The sequence below is a fragment of the Lingula anatina genome, chromosome 8 (assembly GCF_051362555.1).
Source record: "Lingula anatina isolate TDL-2025a chromosome 8, LinAna3.0, whole genome shotgun sequence".
In the NCBI taxonomy this organism is placed as follows: Eukaryota; Metazoa; Brachiopoda; class Lingulata; order Lingulida; family Lingulidae; genus Lingula; species Lingula anatina.
In genome coordinates this window covers 18,993,183-19,005,976 of record NC_141774.1, presented here as the reverse complement: position 1 = coordinate 19,005,976, position 12,794 = coordinate 18,993,183, and the positions used below count along the sequence as shown (strand labels likewise).

Below are 12,794 nucleotides of genomic sequence, written 5' to 3'. Positions count from 1 at the left end.
TTTAATTACACAATCCAACCAATCTAGTGAAATCATAAACTCCAGTTTAGTTCGAATAGGCTCAAGTACAGCAGACATATAGTCTCGACTATGTATTCTCAAAAAAGACAGTAGGCGCTATTTATGCACATTGCATGGGCCAGTGAAAGGGCTAGTCAATATGGCGCTTATCAGAGACCTAAATAAGACCACATTATTTAACCCCTGCCCCGATCTGCCCAATAAGCCCACCGCCTGCCCACCCAGGCCCCAGATGGTCTGTTTTAACCCCCTTTTCACTTGACCTCGTCCACTCTGAGACCATGAAAACTGGCATCGTTTTGTTCTTAGAAAGGACGCACAAGCATCATTTTGGTTGCAGAATCAACATTCAATGATAGACCATTTGTCGGCACGTTAATTATTATTATTATTATTATTATTTTATTCTCAAACTGGGGCGTACTACAGGACGCAGAAAGAATTCCGTCCAGTGTAAAGGGGGCTTTACCAGACACAGATATATACAGACTCAGTGGGTAATAGTGTGTTTGATACCACCCCTTCTAGTACCTATCATATAAATAGCCCCCTGCCACAGCCGCGGTGAAGAGTCCCACACTGCGACCTGTCAGACCGTCAGATATCTTCTCATAGTCGACCTGGTACAGAGATGCCAGGTCCAACAGGGTGGGGTTCACCATCCCATGGATCAGTCCCTGGAAAGATGATAACAAGAACGGTCACATTTGACGACTGGGAAAAATTGTAAGTGGAGGATCATGATCTTATTTTAATCGTGGAAGTATTGTGGTCTTTTCAATTGATACTGTTTTTGCTAAACCATACATGTAAATCTTGCCAAAAAGCAAGGCAACTTTGCTGAGCATCTTTTGTGTTAAGATGATAAAACGGGAAAAATCATTCCCATAGAGATAGAACGCACTTTACATTTGTTGACGGGCTGAAACATCATGCGTTATAGATAAAACGCGTTCAGTATCTAAGGAACTTGAACCGTTTACTTTCTATTTTACCAAATGCAGTCCTATGTTCAACTGTATGCATGCCCTAATATCAAACATTACCAATCTAAAATACTTTACCTCACAGCCCATAGCTAGTGTAATAACAATGGTTTTCATCACTAAGAACGTCTTTGATAAGCCTTGATAAGATCTGCTGGTTTCTTCAACCTTCTCTTCAGGATGGAGACACGGAGACTTCCCATTGTCACCCTCCATATTCTTACCATCACGAACCATATTTTCTGAGTGATGGAATGGTGTCTATAGCGACAATGTACCTCGTGTATTATACTTATCTATTTATCTCCGTTCTGCGATCCCCAGCTTGGTGAGATATGAGATACAACTGTACATGGATACATTATCGGACACGCCGTTCTTTCTAGACGGTCTCGTGAACGCGATTTAAAAAGATACGAGTAGTTTAGCCGTTTAGCCGTTTAGCCGTATGGGAATTCTGTGAGTTAATGAAATAAAGTACAGATCTCATAAAAAGAGAAGCACAATTGTGCCTCAGTGGTCACCAAAATGTTTCACCCACTCTTTCGCTTATACTTTTGGAGTCCAAGAGATTCCGTGAGTTATTAGGATGAAGTAGCTTTTTGCCAGAGAGGCCGCTATAGGTATATGCATGCACTAAATATGTCTAAGCTGTGTCGTGCACAAGTACGAGATAATTCCATTTTGTTGCAGGATCCGGCGCACTTTGATTTCTACAGATCTGAGCTCTGTCCTTAATTTTGTCCCATTTACGTCATACTCTCCCTGGCCCCTGTGAATCTGATGGAGGGCGGACCCTCTGTTACACAGACCCTTGGGTTCTCGTCACCGGCTTACAATACTAACAGCTTTCTCCTTCCAACTGTCCAATACGAGACAATCCGCGCTTCACAGGTCACTATGCTACACTTGTGGTAAACGTGTCCGTTTTAATATACCTCACAAGTTCTAATATACCTCACAAGATAACAAGTACAGTACTAGTCTACAGGTACTATTGTATACTAAAGCTGCTATATTATCTTTCTCGGTTAGAGGATCACGTGCATTTGCAAGCATCTTCTTCGTGGTTAAATATTAACAAGAAGCCTGGATGACAAACGTATAAATAGGCAGGGGATGTGAATTGCCTATTAAACGACGTTATCGGCCAATACCGCGTTTATAGGGCGTAAAAGATACAATTATAAATTTCCTTCCACCAGGGGTCTCTGTAGGTTGTTACAAAATTACATGTTTAAAGTCTAGCTTTTACTCAATTTAATTACAACCTATAGAGGCCTTTACCGGCGGGTTATAACGACTGGGAAATTGACACGAACTGGAACTAAAGCAATATACATACGTTTATATCAAACTGAACGTAGATTAATAAATTCCCAAAAGTAAAGCTAGTGTAAGATACTGGTCTCGAATTCGAATGTGGGGGGTAAACCCATGCTAGCACAAATACTGCTACAGTGTATTTACTTAGATTAAGATAAACCTTTGAACCTTTGAAGACACAACGTTATTCCTGGTTCCGACCCTGTAATTCTCTTATAGTTGGGAGGAAAAGGTGTGTAAAGCAGCTTATAAGAAAACCTATCTCTTCTTATCCTTATCTACTCCGTATATGTTTAACAAAAAGGAAAAAGTGAAAAAAACATATGAAAAAGTACAAACGCATTTTATTAGTCCAGGGATATAGGTTTAAAACGAGCGGACATTTTTCATGGGCCACGACTAGTCATAATTTATTACCATTTGAAAACCTTTCAGAAAAGTCTTGGTTCCGCCCCTGGATTGTCTCGGAGGGGTGTTCCAAACTCTGGATCAGTTGCTGTAATTGTCACCTTGGGCTGGGGGTTTTCTTCGACTTTGTTGCATTAAATGATTAAGAAATTGTAACGTATACCTTGTTTTAATTCAAAGTAGTCTCTATCTTTGATGTACTTCATTCTTGAGTTAATATTTTATTTTTAAAGATAATTTTCCTGTATAGAGGTACATGTATTAAACCCCTTCACTTCAGCGACAAGCTGCCGCCCATTTAATATTCCAGTACTGAGTTTGTTTTTTTCAGTGGAGCTTTTTCTTCTGATTTAGTATTATATTGAAGTTGTATTTGAGCAAACCGTGATAGCAATTCAAGACGCGGTTTCTTCGTCCATGTTACGTTTTCAGCATGTTGTACATGTATTTGTGATGAACTCTCCTTTCCGCCTGCTGAATGTAAAACACGTCTTCTTAGGAAACGTTCTCTTACAATTACTAAAGTTCCAAAGGACATGGCGACGAGTAGGCAGAATCCAAGGTTAAGGACAAAACATATTCTGTAAGATCCAGTGACGTCGTACAGCGCACCTGTAGCACAACGGATACAATCATATAGTTAGTGGGGATTTTTACAAATTCACTTAAGTTTTCATCAGATCAGTTATTCTTAAACGCCTGTCGTTTCTGTGCACTTCCATTACAATGAGCAAATGATCTGCATTCAGGAAAAATGAATATTAAAGATTATATCATTTCCTCAAATTTCATATTTTTGTGTTTAAAATGTGTATCCTGACAGGCAAAACTTCCAGTACACCTGCAGCTACATTGTATATTTATTTCTCAAAGTAGGCTTATAATAAGCCTTATTCACATAGCAATAAATTAACGGAACCAGAATGACATCGAGGTTTTACTTTATTATGCGATCCAATATGATTAACTTGCAAGAAAGGAATATTATCATAGTAATTATTATTATAAGTAGTAGTAGTAGTAGTAGTGATGTAGTAGTAGTACATGTACATGTAGTAGTAGTAGTAGTACAAGTAGAAGTAGTAACAGTAATACTACAATTCAAAATAGCCTCACCTGCCAAAATATTTCCCACGATGGTCCCCAAGCCCGCCCCGACTCTACTGATGGAGTACAGCTCTTCAGTGTTCCAGTGGTCCAGTGTTTCCCCTATAGTGGAGAAACGAGTGCCAGCAAAGAAACCTGTAATGTAACCGGCCCCTGGTATAATTTGGGGGAAAGTTTAATTTAATATGTAATACGGAAAAATGAAAAAGAAAAAATACAATGAATAAAATAAAATAAGACAAAGGAAAAAGTATATACATGTATAATATAATAAAAAAAAGAAAATATAATGAAATGAAATAGAATTAAATTAAACGTAATAAATAAGAAAAGAATGAACTTCAAATCTTCTCTTTTGATTGGTAAGGTATATTGTACGTAGACCAGTTGACAAGACAATATAAACCAGTACCAACCATGTTTGTTTAATATAATTAATTTCTGAATTGCTTTATGAAGATCAATACGCATGCATTAAAGCTGTGTTTCCTACATATCTAAGTCTTGGATAAAATGTGTGTGTGTGTGTGTGTGTGTGTTAGTGTGTGTGTGCGTGTGGGGGTGTGTGTGTGTGTGTGTTAGTGTGTGTGTGTGTGTGTTAGTGTGATCACATGTAATCGTCAGCGTCTCCTTCGAAATAATGAACACAGGGGTCGTTCGTTAACATACCGATATTGAACATCAACATCTGATAAAACTGCACTGCAAACCTTGCAGCGAGGCAGCCAGCGCCCAACAGGAGAGCGCACACTGCACACATTTCTACCAAATGTCCCTTGAAGAAGCGGTCTCCGATGAAAGCCACGGTCAGCCGCCCACACAAGTCAGACAAGTTGAAGAACGTCACTGTGGACGCGGCCAGAAATGGAGTGGTATTGAACTCCTGGACCAAATGCTTTACCTGAAATACACATAGGGACGAAAATTGAGCATCATTTTGAAAATGAAAACATCTTTTTTTTTGAAAAAAAAAAAGGTGAACTACCTTAAAGCCGATATCCTGACAAAGAATGTGATACCGCTGAAGACGAGCTAGCGTCCACTAGTTTGGACATAGCACAAACATAAATGTGAACATAAAATATTGTTATGCTAAAATTTATTTTGTTTCTCTCTAAAAACACATAAATAAATTAAATCAAAAGCAAGATCAAAATTTCAAGATTAATCACACATTTACCCACCTAAATTCAAATATTAACGGGATTTATAAATACAAAAACGCATACATGTATACAAACTAACAGTGTTAAATTATACAAGCGGATATCATGCACCTCTATTTAAATACTTACCATAACAAAGGGCAAAGAATGCATGACTGCTCCTCGAAGAAACAAGGTAAGAAATATAGTGACAGAAACAGCCACAACCAGTGGTTTAGAAGGGGCACTGCCTCTGTCCCGCTTGGAATCCCCTGACTCGGCTGTAGCACTGCATTTCTGATCGAGGTGCGTTTCTGTCAACTGTTTTTCGTTGTCCGCTTCGTTCTTTTGTCCTGTTTGATAATCGCCAATTCCGTGTTCAGGCACGCCGTCGTATCCACCTTTCATGGCATTGACACTTTCGTTTTGAGGGGTATCTCCATTTTCGTTTTCTTCCATTGCTAACGCAGCGAGGGTTCCACAAATGAAAGCGTTTACTCCAAGCAGGGCAAACGCATTTTGGCTTCCGATGCCTCGAACTAAGCGTTCAAGTGCTAGAAAAATATGTAAACGCTGTGTAACAAGGAGTAACTGAAAGGTAAGATTTGCAGGGGGATGGGGGTGGGGGTGAGCACATAAAGAGGCTTTGCATCTTCGTATCTCACGGCAAGTATAAACATAAAAGGACTTTTAAATGTATGGGGAGATTAGGCTACTTGGATTTGTCTTTTTTAGCTTATCACACTGTTTTATTATTTTTGAATGGATGGTGCGGGGGGGGGGGATAAAAATAGAGATATTTATAGCCATAGAGCTAGCAGTTGACACGAGACCAAATGTACCTCCTCCCGAGGAACTACCACTGTTTTGATAATATAGAGCAAGATGGCTTCAAGAGTACTTTCTGCAGATACATGTTATCTCCCTTAATGCGTATTCATTTCTCCTTGTAAGTAAACAGTAATTGCAATCATTACTGTTTTGTTACTATGACAACAACTTATCTACCTGTTGCAAGGGAAGTGCTACACTGTAGCAGTTAGTACGATTACATCTCAATAAATACTTCTGTAAGTTTTTATCTCTTTGTGTTTTTTTTTTCGATCTGTTCATTTTTCATTTTCTTCCTCGTGTTTCTGACCAAATTAAACTGAGATAAAAACAGCCCAAGTAGATGTGTCCGCATATTAAAATCTGTGCCCTACCCGTATAAATATTACATGGGAAATGACAAACCTACTTACCAAATGCTATGGAAGGGACGGGCAGGCTTGTGGCAAGCACATAGTATTTATTTTCCGGTTTAAAGTACTGCGCAATCAGGAATAACGACGTGTTATTGGTCAAAAGTGCACCAATGCCGAGGAGGATCCCGTAGGTGACGAATATTGCGCCAGGGCTTTGCACCGTTCCCGTCAAAGCAAAGCCAAGAGAGGCAGCAAATACTCCAGCGATCACCACTCGTCGTGTCTTGTACTTCCTGTATAAGGCGAGAGATATCGGGGCTCCCATAGCACCAATACCGTAGGACACCGCTCCTATTGATTCTAACATTTAAACGCAATTGCATAAGTAACGTGATATATATTCTAGTGTATTTTTCATAGATTTACGTTTCTCATTCTTGCAGTATATTATTGTCAGGTCACAGCCTTTCACACAAGTTTACAAGAACCAATTAAGTTTTAAATTAAATCTTTATATTTTAGAGAGAGAGAGAGGGGACAAAGATGCAAATGTACGTGTAGGTGTCCTGGGTATGCAAACGATAGAGAGACCACTCTAACAAAATGCATACAGCATTTACCTAAGAAGGCAACTGCTGTTGACGGAAATTTAGTGATGAAGTACTCTAAGAAAACGCCATACGACGAAATAACCGCAAGGATGCACAAGCGCAAGACGAGCGCAGCTACCACAACGAGCCATCCCCATTTGTTCATGTCAGGTACAGTCTTATACAAACACTGAATATGGAGCTCTGTAAAATACAAGAGGAAGTGAGTATCAGGAGCAGGATTGTACAATAAAGTAAGACAAATAAATAAATAAATAAAATGAGTATTGCACTTTTTGGCCTTTTTTATATACCATTATCCCTGTATATTGTGCTTGATTCTGTCGCGCTCGCATTAATCTGATATTCAGTGTCGCCACTTAATTTTAATTATTACTCTCTCGAGTCTAATTTTCAATTCTCTATGAGAGTGACGCAAAACCTTCAAACTTAATCTAACACGTAGGCCGTGTGTTTGCGTGAAACATACACATACGCTAAGGGGAGGGACTATCTATAAAAACCATATATGCATGCATGTATAAATTAAATCTAAACTGAGTAGGATCGGGATCAGGCCCAACAATGATTCTCGAGTAAGAGAAAATGACTGTTTTCTAGGCGTAATTCGCTTTGGTAAGATAAATCATGGGTGGAACCCCTTCAACGCCCAGTCACCTGATAAATAACAGCTATTTACGAATCAAACAAAATCCCCCCCCCCCACAAAAATAAATAAATAAATAAATAAATAATAAAATAAAAGAAATAAAAATTTCTTACCGTGCACCTGACAAATTCTTTCAAAGTGCTCCAACCAGACTCGAAGCCCTCGTTAACTATGAAATTGACTATACAGGTAAGACTTGATTTGAATTTCATTTCCATTATGAGATGTTCACGATTTCTGTCCACGTTGCGATGACTGGTCAGTGAAAGCTAAGACCACTGGTAGCGAGGGATTGATAAGAATAGCCGTTGTAGATGTGAATTTAACGATTACTAATTGGTACATGATACACATCACAGGAAAGAGCATCTTCCCGGAAATGCGACAACATCAAGTAATCGACGCAGTAATAGACGCAGCACAAGTGAGCGGTTCATTTATATTACACTCATTTCCCAATTAAAGTTGTACATGTACCAATCGCAACTTTTGGTAGTTGCTTTAGAGTTCCTTTATTTCGTAATAAATAAAAACATATAAATAAATAATTAAGTAAGTAAAGAAAGAAAGAAAGAAAGAAAGAACAAGACAGGTAAACAAGAACAATTTCGTTTACACACCTGCAGCCTTTGAATGTAAACGGAAGTTGTGACAGTGACATTAATTGGGCGAAGTCACGATAATGTATAGAGGGACCATATCAATCTCACTAAGCAAGCATTTCACTTGGTTGATGGATCAGAAATACGTGTCTGTTTCACTATTGTTATTAAATATAGTCTGGGTCGCAACAAAAGCTGTCAAAAAAAGGGTTGTCTTCCATTTGAAAGCAAGTCGAAGTCTAGAACCGCTTTAAAATTATAATCATTGGCTCAATATTTTTCTTTTTATAAGATTAAGGAGGAAATTCTGGCAAGAATATAAAAAACTAATTGAATAATGGATTTTATAACACTAAGAATAATAGTATTATAAACATGTACTACGGGACGCAGAAAGGACGCCGACCAGTGTGAAGGGGGCTTAAGCAATCTAACATCGGTCCCACTAAGCCAGGGGCAATTTAGTTATGCAATTTCAATATAGTGTAATATCCTACTTCGTTTGTTCTTCACAGCGTTCCAAAGGCGTATTGGCGTTTTTTCTCGGTTGCAGTTTGCATTTGATTGCCAAAACGACTCCAGATACGATGTGTGAAAACGAATCTCAGGAATCGAAGATTGTATACTTACATGTATTACTAAAGTGAAGGTAACTGGTTTGTATAAACATTTTTTTTTACTTAAACGTCTTATATTTCCTGAATGTCATTCTTCAATTTGTTCTTGTTATCTATCGATTTTCTTGTTCATCGATTATGACAAGCTCAGTGACATCGGATCTTGTGCAATTGTGCCGAAGTCTTCTTCGCTAGGTTGTTTGATAGGATTGACCTGTGTGGCACCCTCGTGGCACCCTCGGTTAACAAGCGGGCAGTGAAATATAGTAGAATCCATTCAGTGAAGTGCGCTAATAATAATTTTTGCTGCTTATCAAATTTCGATGCACTGGTGAAAGTAAGCTTTTTCGCTTTATATACCCTCAGATAAACCACAGGTGATTTTTAATGACCTGTCAATCTTTTAAAATTTTAAAGTGACACCAGGTATAACATTCGATCTAGCTCCAATGTGTCTAAAATTAAAACGGAAAGATAACGTAAGACTTTTTTCTTCTTCCTTTAAAAAGTTTTTAAATTCGATCTTAATGCGTTTTTTTTTTTTTTATTTACGCGTCTATCTTTTTGTAACTTTTGGTTGCTATCAAAATCGAGCTATTTTGACGCCAGTTGCTATACGAAGATAATTCACTCTCAGATAGTACTTATACCGGGTACATATATCAGGTTCACTTGACAAAAGCTCTGCAATCAACTGTTCAAGATCTCCCTGATCATCATTCACCTGGTTGTCATCATTTTCTCTTGACAGATTTTTCTGTAATCGATGTCGTTTGGCAGATGTTTTCCACTGAATGGCGGAAAGCCTCGGTCACGAGCAGACGCGCCAGTTTTAGGTACTTACGTCTCCTGTGAATTTCGGGTGCAGTGGAGGGCGTAGAGATAGAGGGAAGGTTGCAATGGAAAGGCGCAAGTCTGCTTTGCCAGTCGCGGGGGCAACGTAGCAAGTCCTTTTTAAGAAGGGGCTCTAATTGCAAGGCGCGCTTATTTCTTGATTTTACTTGCACGTGGCGTGCACTCACCTCTAAAAAGAGAATGCAACGCACGGTAAAAGTGATTCCCACTTGAGTCATTTTGCGTCACACTTGCCTCCCACGCTTGTGATGACGTACAGGAAGAATACCCTGAACATTTAAACTTTATTCGAAACGGACATCTTTATTTACATGTAGTAAGAACGAAATAAAAAAAAAACGTTTTGCATTTAACGATTTCTTGTCATCGAGTGTGTCTTTTTTTTTCTGTTTTTTTAAATTTATTTTGAAACTGAAAACAAGCAAGCATAGCCTAACATTGCATAACTGGCGACAACCAGCAATAAACGAGGTCACAACTGTCACGACCTGTGTAATTATGTACTTTTACATTAAAATGCCACACGGAGTCAGGACAGACAAGTGAACTGCCGTAGTGTTCGTTCATTAGTCTGCTAATTTGTCTCTTGTACGCACGGATATATGTGAAATAATTTGTGCACTGAATAACTTTATATTTTGGTTTTCTTCGTCCCAAATGTGCCCATGGTATATAACACAGGTGCTTAGCTTACCTTTGCCCAGATTAGGTGAGCATTTTGATGTGTACTAAAATCCGGGCAAATGTATGCTCAGCAGCTGTACGATATCAAGTGGCCACACTTGGGACGCAGAAATTCAGCCAAGGTATGCGGTTTTTCGGTTGACATATGATTTCAAGTGCACTGTGTGTGAAAGAAACAAAACAGCAGTGGTATCAATGAACTCAACTTACTTCCGTCTAGGCAGCGCAACGCCCTTGAAAACGAGCGCGCAGTTTGTCTTCCATAGACGAGGTAATATACACAAGGAAAGTGACTATTGAAACAAATTACGTATGATAAATGAAAAACCATTTACGTAATTTACCACTAATCCTATCAGGTGTACATGATCTCTACATATCAATGTTACTCAGAACGTTACGATAATAATATTCTGACCTGAACTCTCTACTTAAGCCTTCAGATGGGTAACTGCTTTTTTTTTTATCATGTTCGTTGAATGAATCTACATTATAAAACCTTGCATAAATGTTGATCAACCTTTCAACGCAACCGTTATAATAGATCAATTTTGTCAGTATAATGTACCAGCAACATATCGTTTATGGATATTAGATTTTCTTACAGGTAGAATTCAGTATGTTAAAACCGCACATGAATTGTCTCCCAATATAACCATAAATTCTGCCCCCCCCCTCCCGGGTGGTGTATTATCTGCATTTCTCTCCGTTTTATATGCAGACTGTATGACAAGTAGCAATGAAAATTGTAGAAAATAGTAAATGTGCTGATGATACTGTTATCTTAGGCATGATTGAAAATAACGATGAGTCAACATATCGAAAACCAATCAGTGTGTGTTAGCAAACAGTGTGATGAACATTGCTTGCAATTAAATGTTTGAAAAACCAAGGAAATGATTTTTGAGTTAGAAGAAGTGCCCAAGCTCATTCACCAGTAACTTTTAATTGTGATAATGTTGCACCAAAAAATGAGTATTAACACTTAGGGTGCATTGAAGAAAGATAACTTGAACTTGGAAGAGTATGTAAATCACGCAGATGCCGAAGCAGCATGTTCACAATCAAATTTATTTCTCTTATTTCATAGAGAAATGTACAGTATTTAAATGAATCATTAAGATAAAAAATGCACATTTTAAGCAAGAAAGAACTGGCACCCTTTGTTATGAGGGATATGTAATCAATTTACAAATATTATTTTAATAAACAAAATAAACTTGAATTATCAAGTGAAAGGGGTTTCAATGCATGTAAACGTATACGTGTAATGTGCTGTTTATCTTCTAGAAATTGTGGGCTTGATTGTCAAGAAAACCTGTCACATCTGGTGAACTTTGTGCGACATTCTCATGGCGTGACTATGCCTTTTCTGTATTATGTGCAAGTTCTGGAATTACGTAGGGAACTTTATTATCAACTCTTTTGACGATGATGTTCAAATAGTCATATTTCAAATTTAATCTGTTTTGTTTTGTTTTTTTTTTTGCGGACGGCTTGGCGTCACGTATTGCAGTCAAGCAGGGTCAGTCCGCAAAAACATCTCAGATCCTGTTAATTTTTCATTATCTGGTAGACTTGGATGACAAGTATGAACAATACTAATGATATCTAATTCGGTATTAGTGCTAGATGTACGTCAATGACAGGTCAAACGATGGCAATTGTAAGCAAACTAATTATTCCCATAAGCGTGACTGATCTATAGGGTTACAAGTCCTAAAACGACTCTGAAACTTCATACTGTCAAGCTTGTACCTAATTAGCGCTTTTGAACTCAAATAAACTGGAATAGGATGCAAAGATTCGAACGACAAGTATTGGTGCATCACCTCCATAATTAACACATTCTCTCTAATTTTATTATGCAGTGTCTTTTCACATATTATCTCAGTGTAAATATTATTGGTTTGTAATTTTTAAAGTTACTCCTAAATACATGTACATGTACCATTATATGTAGTCGTCCGTGGCTGTAGCGTGACCACACCATGTATGTTATGGTATAAATCAACGAAAGTCCTCATCTATTGGTCAACGAAATGTGAAATGAACTCTGCCAAGACAGGGCGTGAGCGATATAAAACATCAGCGGGCACTGGTTTGTGACACTTCCATTTGCAGTTGCTGCATGGAGAGTTACATTTTAAGAAGTATGTTGATTTCTCACCTCACTTTATGCGCGCTGTTGATTAATCAGCCCACAGATGTCATGCTCTTTAATTCCCATGAAGAGGGCCAATCTGAGAGATTCACCCAAGAGGCACCGGGTTTAGTGAACGAAACACCGGTAAGAATCAGAAGAGGATTATCTTCTCTTGAAGAAGAAATGATGGCGTCAACCACACAGCAACCTCCCACTACTGAGGGTGGAATACACGTTGAATTCACACAAGACTCACCCCCTACTGAAGGAGGGAAGAACTTGGACGTCACACAAGAGTCTCCCACTACTGAGGGTGGAATGCACGTTGAATTCACACAAGACTCATCCCATACTGAAGGAGGGAAGAACGTGGACGTCACACAAGAGTCTCCCACTACTGAGGGTGGAATACACGTTGAATTCACACAAGACTCACCCCCTACTGAAGGA

At 38.5% G+C, this 12,794-nt stretch overlaps 2 protein-coding genes across 2 annotated transcripts; both read right to left on the bottom strand.

The window, feature by feature from the left end:
- Positions 1-363: 363 nt before the first annotated feature.
- On the bottom strand, positions 364-1,355 carry LOC147760512 (uncharacterized). The gene is made up of 2 exons (XM_087018847.1): positions 1,086-1,355; positions 364-698 (listed from the first exon to the last, which is right to left on the bottom strand). The coding sequence occupies exons 1-2, from the start codon at positions 1,242-1,244 to the stop codon at positions 546-548; spliced, it is 312 nt and encodes a 103-aa protein (XP_086874973.1). The 5' UTR covers positions 1,245-1,355; the 3' UTR covers positions 364-545.
- Positions 1,356-2,660: 1,305 nt separating this feature from the next.
- On the bottom strand, positions 2,661-7,710 carry LOC106165316 (monocarboxylate transporter 13). Its single transcript, XM_086994613.1, has 7 exons — positions 7,554-7,710; positions 6,801-6,974; positions 6,238-6,540; positions 5,144-5,547; positions 4,518-4,749; positions 3,858-4,001; positions 2,661-3,353 (listed from the first exon to the last, which is right to left on the bottom strand). The coding sequence occupies exons 2-7, from the start codon at positions 6,934-6,936 to the stop codon at positions 3,040-3,042; spliced, it is 1,533 nt and encodes a 510-aa protein (XP_086850739.1). The 5' UTR covers positions 6,937-6,974; positions 7,554-7,710; the 3' UTR covers positions 2,661-3,039.
- Positions 7,711-12,794: the final 5,084 nt, after the last annotated feature.

What these genes read in the sequence shown, in the direction of transcription:
- LOC147760512 (XM_087018847.1), bottom strand. Translation starts at nt 1,244, where the DNA reads ATGGTTCGTGATGGTAAGAATATGGAGGGTGACAATGGGAAGTCTCCG. An exon ending in CACTAGCTATGGGCTGTGAG is followed by an intron (nt 699 to 1,085) that starts GTAAAGTATTTT and finishes TCATCTTTCCAG; the next exon opens with GGACTGATCCATGGGATGGT.
- LOC106165316 (XM_086994613.1), bottom strand. Translation starts at nt 6,936, where the DNA reads ATGAACAAATGGGGATGGCTCGTTGTGGTAGCTGCGCTCGTCTTGCGC. An exon ending in ATTCTTTGCCCTTTGTTATG is followed by an intron (nt 4,750 to 5,143) that starts GTAAGTATTTAA and finishes TGTGTATTTCAG; the next exon opens with GTAAAGCATTTGGTCCAGGA. An exon ending in GATGTTGATGTTCAATATCG is followed by an intron (nt 4,002 to 4,517) that starts GTATGTTAACGA and finishes AAATTATACCAG; the next exon opens with GGGCCGGTTACATTACAGGT.